Source organism: Gossypium hirsutum, chromosome A07 (assembly GCF_007990345.1).
Source record: "Gossypium hirsutum isolate 1008001.06 chromosome A07, Gossypium_hirsutum_v2.1, whole genome shotgun sequence".
Taxonomy (NCBI): Eukaryota; Viridiplantae; Streptophyta; class Magnoliopsida; order Malvales; family Malvaceae; genus Gossypium; species Gossypium hirsutum.
Genome location: NC_053430.1, coordinates 15598087 through 15620357, shown reverse-complemented (window position 1 = coordinate 15620357; position 22271 = coordinate 15598087). Strand labels below are relative to the sequence as shown.

The window sequence follows — 22271 nt, the reverse complement described above, 5'->3', positions numbered from 1 at the left end:
GTCGCGAGGGTGCTAATACCTTCCTCGTGTGTAACCGACTCCCGAACTCTAATTTTTCTCTGGACTTTCACGTAGACCTAAACTTGGCCTTCTTTTTGTTTTAAAAATAAATTTATTAGGTGTCCGATCACACCTATAAAAAGGATCGGTGGCAACTCCCTTTGTTAATAAAATCGAAAGTTAGTTTTCAAATGTTTAATAAATCGCCACAATTAGCGACCAAGCGAAACTAAAATTTTTACGTCGCTACAAGTCACGTCAAGGAATCACGTTTAAATGTTTTTTTCTATAATAGGCTATTTTATGTTATCTCTCAAATAAGAAAAAATATTTGTTTTAAATATTACATTTGATATTATTCGTAAAAAGAAAATTTCGAAAATAAAGGCAATATTCTGTATTTAGAAATTCAAGAAATTGTGCCCTAACGTACTGGGTTTCGATCTTTTCTCGTTTAATCTAAATAACCGGATATCTTTTTAAAATTAAAATGCATAAGTTTTGAAAATCAAAAGACAAGCTTATTCTCGAGGGTTTAAAATGTTGTGTCCTAACGTTCTGGATGTGATATTTTATTACTTCAGGACAAGAAGGTCTTTAGCGTCTGCTTCGATTTATCTAAACTTTTTTTTTGTAAAATTAACATTAATAAAAAAGGAGGATCGTATTCTTAAATTCTTTTCAGATTTTTAACTTTCGACATTAAGACATTAATTAATCAATTAGGTACCAATTTTGGGCGTTACGAGGGTGCTAATCCTTCCTCGTGCGTAACCGACTCCCGAACCCATTTTTCTCGAATTTCGTGGATCAAAATTGTTATTTTAGTAAATCAAAGCGTTTTATTAAAACAATCAATCATGAGGTGACCCGATCACGCCTTATAAAAAAAGGATTGGTGACGACTCCCGTTTTTATTCATTTTCATTTTCAAAACCAAGTCGACCCCCATATTTCAAAAAAATGGTTTCGACAGAGGCATGTCCAAGCCGGAAAAAAACAAGGTGAAAAGTTTTTCATTTAATGAAAGATTTTACATTACATTATTTTCTTTATTCAAAGATTAGGTCTTTGTATATTTTAAAATTAATAAGAAAAAGAATTCGATAGTTGTTTTGTAATAGTTTATTTTTTAAATTTTCTATACGAATTTAATCAAACAATATGATATTAATTTGAAGGAATAAATCCCAAAACTATACATGAACTATGATTTAATATGTAATTGTACATATGAACTATGATTTTGTATAATTTTATACATGAAATTTTGATTTGATCCAATTCTCGTAAATTATTAACACAGTTATTGATATGACATCATTTTATGTTTATATATTGCATATATAAATAATTATATTTATCTAATATAACAATAGATTGATTTATCTATTTCTTTAAGTGTGTATATAATTAAATCAAAATTAAAATTTCAAGTATGTATTTGAACCATAATCAAAATTTCACGTGTCTAACTGCACCAAATTAAAGTTTATGTATACAATTCCACATTAAATCAAAATTTATATATATAATTTTGAGATTTATCCTAATATTAGGTTCAAAAATTGTGTTGTTTTCAACTACGCATTCAATTACAATGGGCCTTAATAACTAGCACATTAAAAGTTTGTGATGAACACAACAATTGATTTCGTGGTTTGGAAACATTTTATGCTTGTAATTGGCATCACTAACTAATAAAGTAAAAATTTTAAGATGGATACAAAAATTTGTTACATATACAGAAAACTTCCAACACCTTTGTGGTCTTATATAAAAATTAATCCACTATCAATCTACAATATAATAATTGATTTAAGTTAAACTTATTTATCAAGTTGCAACTATTCAATCTTATATATTAACTAAACCACCCTCCTTTCTAAATCTTTACACATTAAGCAAAAAGAATAATTTGTTTACAATAATTATAGTAAACAATATAAGTACTCTCTATCTTTAACATAAACATAATTATTTTTAACATTTCAATCCCTTACAATAATTTTACCTGCCAATGTCAAACACGTACTTTTCTTCAACCTGGTAGTTCATGAGAATATTTCGGCTATAAACATAAGTATTGTAATTTGTTATTGATTTCGGGTCTAATTTTATCCCAATTAAATATAATATTCAAATAAAATCTTCTTAATAATATCGACTTTAAAATTTTACTTAAAATATTGTGCTTACATTTATTCCCAAGTGCATTCAGTAAACTTATTTAATGCTCAACTAAAAGCTGTATCACCTTGCCATTATGACATCTAACAATTATTTAATCAAAATATAAAAGGCTAAATTTCTAGTTTATATTTTTCACCATCTTAAAGGCATTCGTAAAACTCAGTTCCAAGGCGTGGCGATAATACAACTTCAAGAGGATTCAACTTAGGTAAGGCAAGTCCCAAGCCTTCTTCCATATCCACCGCTGTCCCCTCCGCCACCCTAATATCAAACCCCTGAATTAATTTCGACACCGTCAAGTGCACAACTTGCAACCCAAACGTCATTCCAGGACACGACCTTCTACCGGAACTAAACGGCATGTACTCGAAATTTTGACCCTTAACATCGAAATCAACATGTGTTGTCATGAACCTTTCTGGATGAAATTCATTGGCATTTTCCCAAACCCGTGGGTCTCGATGTAGTTTCCAAATGTTAACAATCAAACGAGTCCCTTTTGGAACATCGTAGCCGGCGATGCAACAATCTTGCATGGCCTCACGGATTCCGGTGATTGGTCCTGGTGGGTATAAACGTAGACTTTCCTTAACTATGGCTTGTAGGTATTTGAGGTTCTTAATGTCTGATTCTTCAACCCACCTTTGTTTTCCAACGTGGTGGTCTATCTCTTCTTGGGCTGTGATTAGAACATTGGGGTGGTTCAGTAGTAAAGAAAGTACCCATGTGATTGTCACTGATGTGCTTTCTCCTCCGGTTAATGAAAGAACCTGCAAATAGCAGCGGGGTTTTAATGATGAAGTATACACATATTCAATCTTGTTCAAGTTTTAAGATTAACAAGTGCTGGAAAAAATATTAAACGTGAAAATAAGTTGAGTAAGCTATACCTTAGGTAGACTGTGTATAGTTCAAGCCACCCGAAAAATAAAAAAGTTTGGGTAAAAATATAAATTCGAAAAATGAGTTTGGACAAAAAAATAAGACTCGTTTAGAAAACAGATCGGGCCTTAAGTAAGGTTTTGTCCAGGCCCGCCCCGAATTTACAAAAAAAAAGTTGTTGTTTTGCTATTGTTTTACTATCATTTTACTATTATATTACTACTATTTTGATGTTATTGTTTGGATATTATATAACTCTTGTTTTATTATTAATTTTTCTACTATTTCTATTTTAGAAACATTTGCTTGTTAAGTTACACATATCTTAGTGTTATTTTAATGTTTTTAGTGTCTTTGATATGTTATATTTTTTAATTTTTTATATAAAAATAAAAAAATTTAATACGGGCCAAGCTGGGCCCAAATTTAACATCTATAATTTGGGCCAGGTTTTGACAAAAATTTAGGCCCATTTTCAGGTCGGGCCGAGCCCGAGCCTATCAAGTGGGCCTAGAATTTTGTTAGGGCCCAGCCCGACCCATGGATAGATTTAATCCTAGGTAAATAAATTATTAGTAAGTTTATGTTTTGACTACTCAACTTCAAAAAATTAAAAAATGTTCACAGAACTGTTTAAAAATTTAAGTACTAGGTTGTTAAAAAATCACTACTATGTGTCATTTTCTATTTCACTACCTACACCAATTGAAAACTCTCATTCTCTTTCTATTTTATACTTCAATTTTTTTCATGAAATAAATTTTAATGTTACGAATCTGCGAACCAAAGTCCTAATAATTTTCTTCTTTGATCACTTGCTGCTAAATTGACTTGGATCTAAAGTATGTTTTTCTCCTTGTTAATTAATAGGTATTGATCTACTGTACTAATTATCAAATCATCGTCTAGAGCTCGCTAGTCGGACTTTAAAAAAAAACTTAACATCCTTGTGACTTAAATTTTTTTTGAATATTTCAATAACTTAAACGAAAACTTTAGAATAATTTAATAACAATTTTATAACTTTTTTAAGATTGACTAACCAAAACATAAACTTACAAACAATTTAGTGACATTAGATATAATTTACTCAAATAAGTTAAAGTAAAACAAATTTGTAAAATCATGAGTTGAGTTTTAACTCAAATACTAATACCCATTTGGCTTGGTTTTCAATTTTATATTTTATGTTATCATATGAAAATTAAATGTATAATACTATAAAATAATAGTAACTATTCTATGCACTGCAAATAAAATAAAAATACTCAACAAACTGATTTAAGATATTGAATATGTTTTATGTAAAAATTTTAAAATAAAATAACAAAAAAAAGTATATGATAACATCTTAAATTCAGTTTTAATTTTATCTCAAAATAATTATCCAACATAAAGTTATTAAAAATATTTAAGTGGTTTCATAATTAAAAAATTAATAAAAAAATATAAATTAGTAAATATTTATTTTGGTACTCGCCATTATTGCTCCGTTATTCAAATACCTAATTAGGTCTTAACCTATAGTTTACAGGGTTCGCAAGTGAGGTGATTGCATTCTTCTATGAGATTGCACGATGTGGGTTCATACAACCACGAAAGCGAACTCTTACTTAGAAAATATGTAAACTTACTAATAATTTATAGTGATTAGGATGTAGTTTAAAAGATATAGTGTGGTGCAACCATTACCAATGTTGTCGCTTTGACAATGGTGTCGCGTGTATGGCCTGAAATTACAGTATCCTCGGGTAAGTGAGTTAACATCACGTCCATGAAATCACTTTCAGAGGCACCCTGGTTTTCCCTTTTCTTCTTAAGATGTTCTTCGAGCCAAACATTGATTATTGAGTCGAGTTCTTTGGCATTTTCCTTCATGGAACGAACATGGCCTTGAATATCGAATCGTTCGAGCCACTGCAGAGCATCCGGTAAAACGAATATCCCAAATAGATACAACGCTCGCTTAATGGCTTTCATGAACCGCCATGGCTCACTGTCTACTTCCCCGTAATCGTTACCGGAGAATCGTTTTCCGAAGAGCATCCTAAGGTTGATGTTAAACGTCAACCGTTCCAACGCCTCACTGATAGTCACTTTATCACCGTTTCGTGAAAGCCCGTACAACTCTTTGATGAACGAGTCCATTTCGGAGAACCGTATGTGCTTCAGCTTCTCCAAACGGTGGCTTGAAAGAAGCTCGACGGTGGCCATCTTACGGATGTTACGCCAATATTCACCATATGGGGCGAGCGAAAAGATAGCGTTGTCGTAACCCATGTACCGCCCGGCGACGATGTTGGCTCGAGTGGCTAAGGTTCGGTCATTGTTGGTGAAACAATCCTTGGCGATTTCCCAACTGCTTACCACTAAAATTCGGTGGGTTCCGAGTTTGAGTGAGTAGAGTGGGCCATGTTTGTCCGCCATTGTTGCTAGGTTCTTGCAGATTGGTTCTTTCCCACCTAAGAGATGGAGGTGACCGATGAGCGGCAATGAACCGGTCGGTTCAGGGATGCAATTTTTCTTGGAATTCTTGGGTGCTTTTCTCGAGAAAATGTATAGAAACAGCAACAAAGATGCAATCGATGGAATGTAAGTGTAAAGATCCATGGTGATTATGTGAGTATTGGCTTTCAAGTTTTAGAGCAAACGGCATTATTTATAGAAGAGGCTCCTACTACGAATTGGATTTTTTTTTTTTTTAAAGTTTACGGATACGGCAATTATCAAGGGTAAAATTGTGGAATAAAAATTAAAACTAAAATACCTTACATTAAATTGAGGCTTTTTTATAAAATTAACCTAAAAAATTTAATTAATTACATAAATGACTCATTTTTTTTATTAAACACATAAATTACTTCAAATTTATAGTGAAAATTGGTGGAGCCAAAGAGTTTGACACCACCAACATGCTACATTAGCAACTGGGGTAAAAAAATTTAATTTTTTTGTGGAGCCATGTTGAATGGTGTCATATATATAAATATTAGGAAAATATTGTAATTTTTAAAAAATGAAGGGACTTTAATAAAAAAATTTCATTTTTTGGTGGAGCCAAATAAATTGAGGCCACCAGTTCCCAATTTGATTTTTTTTAAGTTTTCTAAAATTTTAAATATATTAAAAAATTGTTAAGTATAATTAATTTTAAAAGTTTAATATATTTAAAATTTTAATGCACTTAATATATATTTTTAATAGGTAAAGACAAAAAAAATTCTAATATATTTAAAATTTTAAAAAACTTAAAAAAATTTAAATATATTAAAATTTTAAATATATTAAAAATATTAAGTATAACCAATTTAATATTTTAATATTTTTAATATATTTTTAAAAAATTAAATATATTAAAAAATATTAAGTATAACCAATTTTAAAATTTTAATATATTCAATATATTTTTTAAAAATATTTTTTAAAATTTTAATATATTTAATATATTTTTTAATAGATAAAGATAAAAAAATATTTTTTAATATATTTAAAATTTTAAAAAAATTAAAAAATTTAGTATAATAAATTTTAAAATTTTAATATATTTAAATATATTTAAAATTTATTAAAATTTTGAAATATATTAAAAAAATTTTAAGTATAAGCAAATTTAAATTTTTAAATTTTTAATATATTTTTTAATAGGTAAAGACAAAAAAAAAATTAGTATATTAAAAATTTTAGAAAACTTTTAAAAAATCACATTGGAACTGGTGGCCTCAATTTATTTGGCTCCACCTGAAAATGAAAATTTTTTATAAAAGTCCCTCCATTTTTTCAGAAATTATAGTATTTTCCTAATATTTATACAAGTAACATCATTCTACATGGCTCCACTAAAAAATTAATTTTTTATCCTAGTTGCTAATGTGACATGTTGGTGGTGCCAAACTCTTTGGCTCCACTTATTTTCACTGTAGATTTTAGGTCATTTGCATGTTTAATTAAAAAATAGTCATTTATGTAATTAATTAAATTTTTAGGTTAATTTTATAAAAAGTCTTAAATTAATTAACTAAATTTAAAGAAAAGAAATTACTTCAAAGGTTAAAATATATTATAATTTTTTTACTTTTAATAAATTTTTGTTTTTATATTTTTATTTTTATTTTTAAAAATTTAATCTATTCAACTTTTAGATTTCAAAATTTAATTCAACTTTTAGATTTCAAAATTTAAGTTTTATAATTAATATTCTTAAAACTATTTTGTTAAATTTAAGTTTATTATTATATATCTTTTTAGGTGCATAATTATTACGTGAGTATTATTTTATTTTAAAATATTACACCAATAAATTTAATAAAACAATTTTAACAGTATTAACAATTAGAATTAAATTTTAAAATCTGAAAAATAGAAAGACTAAAATCTTGAAAATAAAAGTATAATGATTAAATTTTAAATTTATAAAAAAAAAGTACTATAAAAGAAATTCTTCGTTTGGTGACGTTCATGGTTGGATCACGTCTAATTCTCAAATCCCCCACCACAAAAACTCATCGTTTCGCTATCACCACGTTTCACACGCTAGTACTTATGTTTAAGTAAAACGTTTGTATAACTATTATTTTATACTTTTAAAAAATTAAGATTTCAGTTTTTGTAGAAACTTTATTTTTTATATTTTAAAATTTAATTTTAATGGTGATATTTTTAAATTATTTTCATTAAATTCAAGCTAAATACAAAATTATTAAGTAAGTTTTTTTATTTAAAAAATATACAACAATAAATTTAATAAAAAGAATTTAATAATGTTAAAAGTTGAATATTGTAAAATCTAGAAAATAGAATAATTAAATTTCATAAAATAAAAATATGAAGATTAAATCCCTAAATTTTAAAAAATACAGAAATTTATAACATATTTTAATCTATTAGATTTACTCTTTGCTTTTTACTTTAATAAATTATAATCATTATTTTTGTGAAATTAAGTAAAATTATATCAATTTTATCAATTTATATTTATAAATCACTAATCGAAATTAAAAAAAATTGAGGAGATTTGATTTACAAAAGTGGGATTCTTTTAATATTAAACAAGTGGCTGTTAATTCATTTGGGACCGAGCTTTTTATTTGGTCCTCTTCTCATCCGTTGTTGAAAAAATTGTATCAATAATATTTAAGAATTTGCGTGATTGGAAAACATTATGTTTTTTATTAAATTAATATTTTAATTAGTATTTTTATTAAAAAAATAATTATACTTATTTTAAAAGATTAATGATTAAATTTAAGTAAATAAATAAAAGAATAAGGATCAAATTGATAAAAATGTAAATATTGAACCTAAATTTATCATTATGCCTTACATATTCCTAAAAATAATAAAAAAATTATAAACCGGTTCAATTTATTCAAACCATCAATGTTTTTTTCATAATTTTTTATTTTCTATCAATTTCAAGCGATTCACTTAAAAGTCAATTCGGTCATTTTTTTTTCTAAACCAATATATGGATCGATCCTCAGTTCAACTGATCAATTTCATCTGATTCCAATAATACTAAAAATAATAAATAAATAATTTTAATAACAATTAATAAATTTTTTTTCACGGTAGGGTTAAGGTTTTTTACTTTAATAATAAGAAAAAAATAATTATGAAAATAGAGTGGAAGCAAATTATTTATGAGAATAGATTGTTTTGAACAATAAAAGGTGATATCGTTGATGTCACTAATGTGTTAAGCAGTACCACCTATAAAAATAATATATTAATAAAAAAAAGGGTGACACCAAAATGTCAGGCTACACTTTCTTCACCCACATTTACTTTTTTTATTTTATATATTTTGCTTTATATTTTTATATTTTATAGTTTTCATGATTTAATTTTTATTTCGAAAAAAATGTTGAGTTTTTTATTTTTATAATTTTATAATCTTAATTTTTTTTAATATTTAGAATAATGACTGAGTTGATAATGTAACACCCCTCACCCGACTCAATCGTCGGGTTCGAGCGATAAGATGCCACATTTATTACCAGACAACTACAATCAAATAGACCATAAATAAATCAATCAAACACTCAAACATGTTATAAAGACATTCTCATTATGATTCACAATTAAATCCAAACCTTAATCAAGCTTACGAAAGCTCTTTTGTTGACCCGAGTACAAAATAAGAATAAATTGTAAAGTTTTAAAAATTTAGGGTCGACGCTATGGCGTCACCTCCTCTTTGTCGTGACGTCACCAAACAGTTGGTCATGTCGTGACCTCAGGTCACTCGTCGTCGCGACGTAACATACTGACAACCGATGTTGTGACGAGGAAGGTTGCTCGTTGAGACGTGAACTCTATTTTTGGTCAAATTTAAGCCATTTAGTACTTATTTCAATGTAACCAAATCATTTCCATAATTGGTGCATAACTACAGACTTGAACCTGCATAAAACCAATCCAAACTCATACCAAAACATTGCAGTTAAACATTTCTCAATCAATAAATTCAAATGCCTCAACTTGGCACCATTTCATACCAATTCAACTTATAGAATTACAATTCATTCACATATGCATTTAACCATTCCATATAATCATTTTCTCATACCATTTCATGCTCAAATATGCAATTATAAGTTTGATACACACAACACGACATATTACCAAACTTACATTTATCAATTGCCATTAACTTTCACGCATTAACTAAAGTTCAAACCAAAACTATCGTTTTAAGTTAATATATCAACGCCTATGTACATGCCACATAATCAGACTTTAAAACGTTTGAAATACTAATGAATTGTACACGGGGTAGTGTGAGCTTCTCGTAGATCCGATCTACAGATTCCGCAAATTGGCAAACTACAAGGAAAGAGAAAACAACGGGGTAAGCATAACGAATGCTTAGTAAGTTCATAGGTATTTGAACGAGAAACTTACCTCGATTTACAATTAAGCATGTTAAACTAACTAATTTGGAAAAGTTTACCTAACATAATAAGTCACAACAAAAAGGCGAGCTTTGATACATAATCAATTGTGTAATATGCCAAGTATATAACATACCAATTCATATCATATAAGTAATCTTACAGGTATATCAAAGATTTATATTCAAATCACTCACTAATACCATATTTGAACATTAAATACATTTTGTGTCATCTCATTTTCTCGTTTCATAATAATAGTATTACACGATGAAACTCAATAAATAAAGTCGAAAACACTGGTACTAACCATATTTGTTGCTCGTTTGAGTTGAATATACAATCATGTCAGGTTATCCGTCCGGGCTAAACCTTTATATCAACACATCAAATAGCTTGGCCCAAACATTAAATATACATGTCAAGTCACCCTTATGGGCTAAACCTTTAAAACGACATCAGATTACTCGTTCGAGCTAAACTTATGCCACATGTATCTTCGAGTTCACAACAAATCCTAGATCTCAGTAATCAATCTGCATCCATGTGTACAAGCCCTTTACTAAGTTCATTGGGGTAATTCCAACATATAAGTTCATATTCATTTCTTTACAACTCAGTCCAAATTTCACATTTTGTACCAAATCATAAACAAACCAAATTTCAATTAAACATATATATATTTTCATAATTTTAAATACATAACAATTTAAAAACAACACACCACATGAACTTACCTGATTAAATCAGCAGACAAGTTGAATTGCAAGGATTAATCGATAATTTTGCCTTTTTCCTACTTATCATCAGTTTGGTTCAATTCTCGATATATACAATAATTCAATTCAATTTATCAATTCCAGTCCTTTGTAATATCCTATAATATGCATATATCAATTCTATTTCATTATTCGAATACCCCTAAATTTTTTTGTTTTATTCAATTTAGTTTCTAAAATCGAAATTATCATAACTTTCAAATTTGAGTTTTGATTTCAAAACCAATATCAACTACATCCTTTATATACTTTCTAATATCTATAATTACAAGAATTTCGTGTCAATTTCAAAACCTATACACTTTAGTCATTATGTCCAAAACTAAAAAAAAAATTCACTTTACAAACTAATTCTTTTCTACTTTTAAGCTTAAAATTTAAAAATTTAGTATCAATTTCTTCGAGTATTCATCAATGAAAACTTTTATAAACTTTAAAATATTTTTACAAATTGGTATATAGACTAACTAAATCAAGCTCCTACGAGCTAAAAACATAAAAATTATAAGAAAATTACTTAAAATCATTCCAAATTGAGGGATGGAAATGTGAAAATGCTTGAACCCTGTTTTATTCCTTTAGTTTCGGTGATAGAGAAGAGATGAAAAAAATAAATGTTTTGTTTTCATTTAATTTTACTTATATACTTAGTTTAATAATTAATTAATCTAATTAAACAGAATTAATCCTAATTAACCAAGTTGGTGGATACTAGATGTCTCCCACCACCGTTTATCATATTTATAAGGGTCCAATTCCTTAATTGGTCCTTCAACTAATTAAAATTTCCATAGCGATAAACTTTTGTAAATTTTACAATTTAATCCTTATACCTTAATTAACTATCCATTTGAACAAAAAATTAAATGACCAAAATTTAATTAACATTTATACTAACCTCTTAAATATTAAAATATTAATATTTACGGACTCAAACTTTGGAAATAGGGTTCCGAAATCGTTGTTTTCGACACCACTAAAAAATGGATTGTTACAAACAATGTGTAAATGTTAAGGGTGAAATGTATTATTTTTTAGAAATAGAGTCAACTTGATAGAATATGTAAAATATTAGATACTAATTTTGTTATTGTACCAATCAAAAGAAGGCCACATCGACATTTTATTTGATGGTCGAATACATTTTAATAGTAGAGTGACTAGAATTGAAAATTCACCTAATCGGAATGACGAATTCAACAAAAAAAATTCAGTAACCCAAAAAGAACTCGCTAAAAAACTTTAGTAACTATTTAGATAATTTACCTTAATATTTTTATCCAAAAATTTATCAACTCAACTATTATTTTAAATATTCAAAATTTTATAATTATAAAAAATTAAAAAAATTAAATTTGTAAAAATAAAAACAACTCAACCATTTTTTATGAAATAAAAAATAAATTATGAAAAATATAAAATATAAAATTAAAATATATAAAATTAAAAAAAGGTGGGGTGAAAAATGGGTGCCACCTGAAATATTCAGGTCACCCTTTTTTGAATTAATATATATTTTATAATTATTTTATTTAATTATTATTTTTATAAGTACCGTCGCTTGACACATTAACAACACTATCTTTTATTGTTCAAAATAATTTATTGTCACAAATAATTTAATTTCCACCCATTTTCGTAATATTAATGTAAAAATATAAAATTATTAACAGTTTTGAGTTGTTTTATTTTTATTAATGTAAAAACCCCAAAAATGGTTGAATTTTTAAAAATATTCAATATGATACTTGAACTATCAATATGTGTTTTATTATGGTATATAATGTAACACCCTTAGTAAATTGCTAAATCAACCAACGAAAATTTGAGATGTAGAATTTTTTTCCCCAAATGATCAAGTCCACATGGATAATATAATATTATATAAAAAACTAAATAAAACAAAAAAAAAACAGATGTTAATAAAATAAAAATAAATACTGAGCTTAGTTGAAATTACATGTACTTTCACGGATAATAATTTTTTTTTAAAAATTAATTAAAAATATTATTTCAAATAAAAAATTATTTCACAATATATATAAATTAATAATAAAATTTAGCCAATCTTGGCTTTTTTACCTATATATTATAAAAAAATACTTAAATAGTATGTTAAATAGATTATGTACCAAAATGGTACATCCAAGCACTCCCTAGAATATTGACACTTTTGACTAAAAAATAATATTTTAATAGTGGTGCCTACACCACATTTGTCTCGAATAGTATAGAGAATCGGTATTTTATACGAAAAGGGTATGGTGCCTATCTAATAGGCGACACCGGTGACCCCTATCTGATAGGCGGCACTGGTGACCCCTATCAATAAGCAGCATCAGTACCATTTCCCCCCCCCCATCCGGCTCAATATTAGTATATGTTAAAAAAAATAGCAGAACATAAGAAAGAAGAGAGGGAGAAGAAAATGTAATTTTATTTTTATTGTTATTTTCAAATAGAATAGATTATGATAAGAAAAAATTATTTTGTTAGTATTATATAGTTTGTTTAGTATTATTTTTATGTTTTATTTTAAAGTTTTTTTGTTTATTGTGATTTGTTAGTAAGTTTTGTGTTTAGATTAATTATTTGTTTAAGGTTTATTGTGAAGTTTTGTGTTTAGATTAATTATTTGTTTAAGGTTTATTGTGATTTGTAAGGTTATGAATGTTATGTTTTAAAAATTTTTAATATATTTGAAAGTTTTTATGTTAGTAACTATTATCAAGTAATTGTTAGTTAGTGATAACAAAAAAAAAAGATAAATACTGAAAATATTTCTGTCATTGGTATTGTTAGAAATGGCAATAAATTTGATATTGCTTAATGAGATAATAACTTCAGCACAAAGGGAGAAAGTTGATAACATGATGAGAGAATTGCAAGATCACAGAATGAAACTAGAAGAAGACATCGTTCAACACCTTATTATCATAATCAAAAGATGCAAGAAGTGTTATGGAAGGGTCATGAACTGATTAGAAAGAATAAAGTGCAATGCTTAACCCTTAAAGGGACAGTAATAGAACGGGAGCATCAAATCATTTGAGACCAACTTTGGAAGACATTGGTACCACGAACCTATTGGAATCTAGTTATATACTTCGTGAAGTTTATAATTTCTTATAGAGTAAGAAAAATAGCGAGACAAAGTGTAGGTTTACGAAAGTTGACTGGGAAGCAAAATGTATTTAACATAACATGGATGGATAAATTAGTTGTTAGGAAATTACCAAGAGAATTTCTAAATTTAATACCCGTTATAAAGATTGAAAAGGAAGAAGATCCTGAGGAGTTTCCAAATTCGATTGTAGAAGATGAATTTAAAGAGAATTCAGAATTTTATATAGAGAATTTCTCAGACGAAGATACAGGATCGGAGATGGAAGAAAACCTAGAACTGAATTTAAGTGATTAAATGTAAAGATAAATGTTGTTCATGTACAAAATGAGAACTGAAAAAGTATGAGCTTATGAATGAAAAAAATTGCATCTTAATATAATTTTGGTCTCTTTTTATTCATTAAATTTTTATGTAAGTATTTTTTTGCTATTCGAAATTATTTTTGAGAATTTTTGTTTATTTTTTAATAGATTAAGTATTGAAGATGGATAATCAGTTTTTCGTATGCGTTTATTTCGATGGAATAATCTTGACAACAACCGTTGGATGTATATTTGAATGTCGCCAACAAATAACAATGAGATTTAATAGAAATGTCTTGTTCGATGATATGAAAGAAAGGATTAGCGCAAAAATTGTTAGACATTGTGGGAAAAGAATCTCAAAACTTTTCTACAAGTTTCCAGTTTCGATAGATCCCATCAAATTCACCAAAATGAAACTTTAGACGATTAAGACGTGGAGACAATGATCGCTATTTACTGTGGGAATCAGAGTGACCAAGATGCACCGATTCAGTTATTTGCTAAGTTAGCTGGTGTGGAGCCAACTGAAAATCTCACTGTATTAGGTGAAGAATATGGAGCTGAAGAACCGTGTATGTTGCTCCAATATCATACGTTGATAGTGAATCGATTATACGCGAGATTGATATTGATCTTAATGTTGCACCTGATATTGATGTGGTTGGTGATGATGGATATGATAGTAGTGATCCTTGTGATTACGAGGTCGATAGTAATAGTGATCTTGATGTGGGCGAGGTCCCCGGTGATATTGACGACAAAGATGTAAATGACAATGGAAACATTAATGCGTCTTCAGTCGGGAACCGGATTCGACGTATTGTGATACACAATAATCCTGGAGTACACATGTCGCTCATAGACCCCGACATGACGCACGTAGTCGAATTCCTAAAGTACCCTGATATGCTATCTGCTCACCGGTTGGCCGTAGATTCTGATATTGAGGAGTTGTTCGTAGGCCAGAGATTTGAAAGTAAGGAAGAGTACGTATTTGCTATTAAGCAGTATAGTATGAATATATCAGTGGACTATAAAGTCACAATGTGTAAACTGACATTATATATTGGGGAGTGTTAGAAGTCAGCGAAAGGCTGCAATTGGCAGGTACGAGCTGCATTTATTCAAAAGTCGCAGATGTAGGAGTTATGAAAATTTGTTGGCTCTCACACATGCACGCAACACATATGACAGAACGTATGACAGAAGATCATCGAAATCTTGATTCCAAAACTATTTGTACGTGTATCATGTCAATGGTGAAGGACATGCCGACCATTAAAGTTTCGGTACTAATTGTTGAAATGCAATTATGATTCCAATATCAAGTATCAAATCAAAAGGCGTGGATAGCTAAATAGATGGCAATGGAGCAATTGTACAGGGATTTCGATGCATCGTACAATGAGTTATATGGATGGATGGTCGCTATGCAGGAGTACGTACCGAAGACTGTAATTGAGTTACAGACACAACCTTATTACGGCCTAAATGACCAACTACAACCGGTAAAAAGAATTTTCCATCAGATGTTCTGGATGTTTAATCTATATATGCGCATATTTCCTCGCTGTAAGTCATTTGTGCAAGTAGATGGGACTTAGCTATACAAAAAATATACACAGATCCTACTTCTTGCATTGCTCAATACTAGAATAAGAACGTGCTCCCAATAGCATTTGCCGTCGTAGATAAGGATAACATGAAATCATAGGAATTCTTCCTTACCAGCCTATGGAGGTATGTTATTAGCAATGATAATATTTGCATCATCTTCGATAGAGGAAAAAGATTAATTATCGTCATTAGGCGTTTCGGTGTGCCATGGAGATCCATTTACTGCATCCGACACATCGCGCTAAACTTCCATTAAGATTATAAGAATGCAGACTGGCGAAGAGAAATTGTGAGAATGGGTAAATGATAACCTTATCTTTTTAATATAAGTTTTAATGTTTTAAAGCAATACTGTAACTTATCTTTTCTTAATATATATACAACGTGCGAGCTAGAGCCACACATTAGAGTGACATGAAGGGTTAAACAGCCACATCTTTTAGACCGTGGTTGGGTACCATTGAGCGGTGGCAATGGGCTCAAAGTTTTGCTATGGTCAGATGACCACAAACTTGGTGAAAGGAATCAACTCTGTGTTGTTGAAAACACGACATCTTCCAATTTCATCTGTCTTCTCAACTACATTCTACAGGCTGGCTACCTTGATGCTAAGACTGGGCCAGCAACAAGTCAACCAAATGGAGGCGGGACACGTGTTTGTTGAATATGTCAAGGATGGAATGGTTGCAAATTGTTGGATGGCGAGGTCGATGAATGTAGAAGTATATTCACGACGTCTTGAAGCGTTTTGAGTTACGGAGACCATCGGTTGTCGACCCAGTATACTATTTAGGTCCTATGGAGTTGATCTCCGAAACAGACGGTGTGATTGTAGGATGTTCCAAACACTTCATTATCCATGTGCGCATGTCGTGGCAGTATGTGCTAAAGTTTCACTCAATGTTGAATAATTTATCGATGATGTGTACACCCTCGAGTGCACGTTATGTGTCTGAGAGAATGGGTTCCCCATCCTGTCTGACCTGTCTACATGGGAGGTGCCTCCGATGATTTTTGAGCTTGTCCCAAATAAAGGGTTGCATAGGAATCCGAAAGGTTATCTGCAATCATCCAGAATTCATAATGAAATGGACATCAGGGAGAAATCCGACAGTAAGCATTGTGAATTGTGCAGATTAGTTGGTCATAATTAGAGTAAATTCCTACAGCGAAACTACCATATTGGACAATGTCACAATCGGGTAGGAATTGAGCTTATATGATCTAATGTATCTAATTTATATTACAAAGTTTGTTCCAAGTTTTAATGTTGTAATATATTTAATTTATATTGCAAAATTTATATTACGAAGTTTATTCCAAGTTTTAATGTTATAATGTATTTAATTTATATTACAAAGTTTGTTCGAAGTTTTAATGTTGTAATATTGTAATGTTGTAATGTTGCAATTAATCTAATTTATGACCATAAAGTTTGTTTCAAGTTTTAATGTTGCAATTAATCTAATCAAATAATTACAAAGATTGTCTTTTTCTTGATTTATATTTTTTTAGAATAAAAAAAGTACAAACTATGTAATATTTAAATTGCAAGAAACCCTTAAAATTGATGGTTTGATGATGTGGTCCTAAGGGTATATTTCTGCGAGGGTCGACGTTCACGCTGTGGGTGATCGCGACGATTAACATCCTCTTTAGTCACAGGTAGGGGTGTGCAAAACACGGAAGAAAAATTATATGTCCCGAACACCATCGATGAACTTGAGCCGGGAGCAGTACTGTACTGTGGTGGATATGACCCAAGAGGAGTGGAGTAATGTGATGGATACAGGCGGAAGGAGTGTTGTACTGCGGTGGTACTGGACTGAAGATATCAAACCTGGAATGATATCTATGTCCTAACGAGCTCGAGAAATAGTCATTGACCTACAACTTCTGATGATAAGAACTATCCCCGAAATGTGTATGCGACCATATAGGCTCGAGCTCTGTGACCACATAGGCTTAAGCTTGGACTCAGGCTCTAGCCCTGGCTCTGGCTCATATGCCGCAAGTTGATGCATGTGTGGGGGGACTATAGTCTACTGCCCATCTACGATATATTACGAATATTGGAATAGCTTACCCCTTCATTAGCATGTTGTTCAATCACCAGATGATATATCGGGACAGTGTATGACCTCCTGATACCCGATTGGTACTCCATCTACGAAAATAAATTACATGTTAGAATAGTATCGTTAGAATTGTATCATTAGAAAAAAATGTCAATTAATTGCTATAACAAGTTAAATTTTATCATCTGTTCACCAGTGGAAATACGTATGCTTGGTGCCTAACTGATGCTAAGAATGACATCCTATAAAGAGCCCATGACTGTAGCAATATGAGGCATTCGCCTATGTCTATGGCATCAGGATTTGTCGTCCAACAAAGCTCACAATACAACATAGCTAGAACTGCGGAACCCCAACTATACGAGTAAACATTCTTCAAATCAGTTAATAGGGGTAAATACATCAAATGAATCCTGTTGTTGTTCGCATCCGGCATCAATACACCCACTATAATATGCATAATGTACACTCGAGCTCTGCACATCACCTCCTGCTCAGTGGCATTAATTGATAAATGTTCAAAATTGGCTTTCAGCCATGAAAATCTCAAACCCATAAATTTGGACTCAGCATTGTTGGGCTAGACTCCTAGTAGGCTATAACAAAGGACAGCCGGCTCAGGTATCGTACTTACGCCCGTTACGGCACTCCTGTCGATTGGGAGCCTAAGTTGCAATATAATATCCTCTAGAGTGACACTGCACTCCCCACACGGTAAACGAAATGTGTAGGTCTCTGGGCGCCAACGCTCAACCAATGTAGATATTAAATCGTACTGAAAATTAAACGTTCGGATCAATGCTGCTGACCCGAATCCGACTAACTCCAAGTATGGCACCAGTTGTTCATTCGAGGGATATCTTAAACCATTCACCTAACGCCTCAATGCGCGGTACGGGCCCTGACACTATTAAATTATAGAAAATAGTTATTATGACATAATTTATTTCCGTAAATGACGTAGAACTTTTTTTAAGGGAACCCGTGATTAACAAATAACAATATATTGCCATATTATTAATTGTGTTTGATATGTGATCATCATTCTTAATCAATGAACCTATTGCGATACCTGCAATTTCAAAACAAATTTCGATAATTAATTTTTAAGTTTGATGCATTTTAAATATTTATCAAAATACCTAAATATTATATATTGCTTTTGATTACAAAAATACCAAACAATTTTTTCCACATCATAATTTTTTCTATACTACATTAACAAAATAAATATATCTTATAAATTCCAAGTCAAACTCCAACTCAATGGTCCCTTTCATAAATTTCATCTCAATAGTTTAACCTTTTACCTACATAAAAAAACAAAAAAAAAATTATATTAAAATACAAAAATAACATGGCAATAAAAAATATATAACAAAAACATAACATAAACTATCTCAACATAATAAATACGAATATTTTTATTATTTTAAAATAATAACAGGTAAAATGTATTGGTTTAAAATATAATATATATATATAATAACATGTAAACTTAATTATTGTCAAAAAATATAATTTTTTTTTGCATAGAAGGATTCAAAAGAAATTTCATTTATAATATTTATAAAAAACATAAAATAAAATTTAAAAACATAAACTGTTATTCCCAATTATAAAATCTTAAAAAAATTAGAACATGTAAACTATTATTCCTAATTTATCTCAAAAATTCTAACTCAATGGTCCCATTCACAAATTCCATCTCAATGGTCTCATCTTTTACTACATAAAAAATAAATAATTTATATTAAAATAATCAAAATAACATGTCAAATAAATTAAATAAAAAATAAATCTAATCAACCTAAAACACACATAACAAATCAATTATATAAAAAAACATTTTTAATACATAACATAAATAGGCTTTTTTACTTAATAAACATTAAAAATAACTTATGAATGAATGAAAATATAAAATAAATACAAACATACTTTAATAGCTATTTTTAATCAAATAATACCTTGCAAAAATAAAATTAAAAATTAAATTCGAATTAAATCAACAATAACAACAAAAACAAATTAACATTTATTTATAACAAAAAAAATTACTAAATAAAAAAATTTACCTTTTATGATTTTTTTAAACACCAAATATTTCTAAACCCTAAACAACAATCTCTCCTTTCCTTTTCTATTTATTTTTTTCCTTCTCTTTCTCATTCCCTCTCTCTATTCTGCTTCTCTTTTTTTCTTTCTTTTTCCCCTCCCACTCTCTTTTTCTTTTTCTTCTCTTCTTCAAATTTCGGCTCTCTTCCGGCCAAAAATGAGACACTGGGGACCTTATAATGGTCCCCAAAACACAAGTCACGGGCATGGTATAGACCTATCCCATCACTGACAAGTCACAGGTGTGTTGCATGTGGAATTGACATGACCAGCGGTGTGCCGCCTCTGCAGTGGGCATGACCAACCGGTGCTGCCTGTGAACTAGGCATGACCAGTGTTGTGTCGCCTTCCTCTAAGCCTTCACCAGTTGTCTTGTCCCATCTATGACAGCAAGTCAGCGGTGGGTTCGGGTTTTGGTCATATACGAATCGTATTTGACCTGTATTCCTTTATGTTGCAGCCTATTTAGATGTCATTTCTAGTTTTTTATTATTATTTTTCAGTCAAAGGTGTCAGTATTTTAGGGTGGTGCTACCTATGCACCACCCTCCACTTGTTTGGATGTAAGCACCACCCTCCACTTGCTTGGATGTACCATTTTGGTACATAATCTATTTAATATACCATCTAAGTATTTTTTTTTATAATATATAGGTAAAAAAACTCACCAATCTTTTAATTGGAAGTTGGAGAAAAAACCCGTGCTAATTTAGGTTAAATTAGAATTATATTTCAAGAAGACTTTGGTATTGTTGGTAAAGGGTAAGCCCTAGGTTTTATGTACTTAGGGTTAGTTTAGTAATACTTTTGAATAATTTTTTTAAAAAGTGTCGTGAAAAAATGTTTTTTAGAAGTACTTTTAAAAGTTTTAGTTTAAAATTTAAGTGTTTAGCATTGTTGTTAAAAAATGTTTTTGAGAAATAAAATGTCCATTTTAGATATGGTATTATCAAGTAACAAATATGCACTTAAATAATGTTAAAATTAGTTATTATTATTATTATTATTATATTTTAGTAAGAATATAAAAATTAATTTATTATAACTTCTTAATAATATTTTAATATATGAAATATAAATTTTGAATATTTTTAAGTAATAAATATTAATTATTTATAAAATTTAATTAGTATATATAAAATATATTTTAAAATTTTAAATATAAACATTAAATATTTGTAATTAGATATTAACACATTTGTAATTAAGCACTAAGAAAAGAAAAAGGGAAAATACTATGTTGTTAGAAGGATAAAAAAATAATTAAACACCAAAAATGCTTTTGATAGAGGAAAAGCTAAAAATTCTAATTTCTTATTTTCAAAAGCAAAAAATTTCAGCCAAAAACAATTTATTTAGCACAATTTTTTCTCAAAAAGTATTTTTTTTAAACACTACTAAATAAACCCTTAAATTTGAATTTCACATATGAGATGTTATTGTGATATATAAATTTTATTTCAATGGGTCAATTTTACTCTCCCAATGTATATTTTATTGTACTTTGATTACACTATTTTTATATTTATGAAGTTTTAAAAAAAAAAGTCATATTCAAATTGTCGTTTAGTCTTATAATGTATTGTTGCTATATGTGAAGTTTAGTTTTATTTGTCTATTTTATTTTGGATTACTTCATTTATTAATTTTCTTCTACTTTGCATTTGTTTTTTAGTTAACTTCATACTATTTATTTTTATTTTTTAAGGTGATATGCATTTATCAATATATTTTGGGTACATTGTATTTGTATTTACAAAAACGTGCAAGATGTGAAAAATTGAAGCATTTTAATCATAGGAGGGAGAACATGAAAAGGCAGGTCAGACTTTTCTTTTATGATTGAAAAGGACAGTGCCCCATTTCTTTTCTATTGTGTTCTTCAAAAATAGGCATTTAATATTGATGATTAATCTCACTCATTTCCAATTTTTTTAATAAAATATATATTTTATTGTTACAAGTCAAGATCAAATTATTAATTATATCACCAATGATCAGAGATTTTAACACAAGAATCCAATCATTTGCTTGTTTTAAGTTGCTGGTGATTACTATGTTTTTTCTTTTTACGGTGAATTATACGAAGTGGACAAAAATCTAATAATAATGTAATTAGAGTAATTCAAACTCAAGTCACACCTGGAATGATGAACCCTAATTATAAAGTCAATACACGGAGTTTATTTTTTATTTAATTATTTTTATTTTTAATATTTCATTTATTCTCTCTGCACTTTTTTTAAATTTATGTTATCACATGTTTTGTATAATTAAAT

The 22271-nt window shown here is 29.1% G+C and overlaps 1 protein-coding gene across 1 annotated transcript; it reads right to left on the bottom strand.

The window, feature by feature from the left end:
• Positions 1 to 2154: 2154 nt before the first annotated feature.
• LOC107954054 (dimethylnonatriene synthase) lies at positions 2155 to 5723 on the bottom strand. The gene is made up of 2 exons (XM_041117645.1): positions 4768 to 5723; positions 2155 to 2963 (listed from the first exon to the last, which is right to left on the bottom strand). Exons 1-2 carry the CDS (start codon positions 5683 to 5685, stop codon positions 2334 to 2336), a joined length of 1548 nt encoding a protein of 515 aa, XP_040973579.1. The 5' UTR covers positions 5686 to 5723; the 3' UTR covers positions 2155 to 2333.
• Positions 5724 to 22271: the final 16548 nt, after the last annotated feature.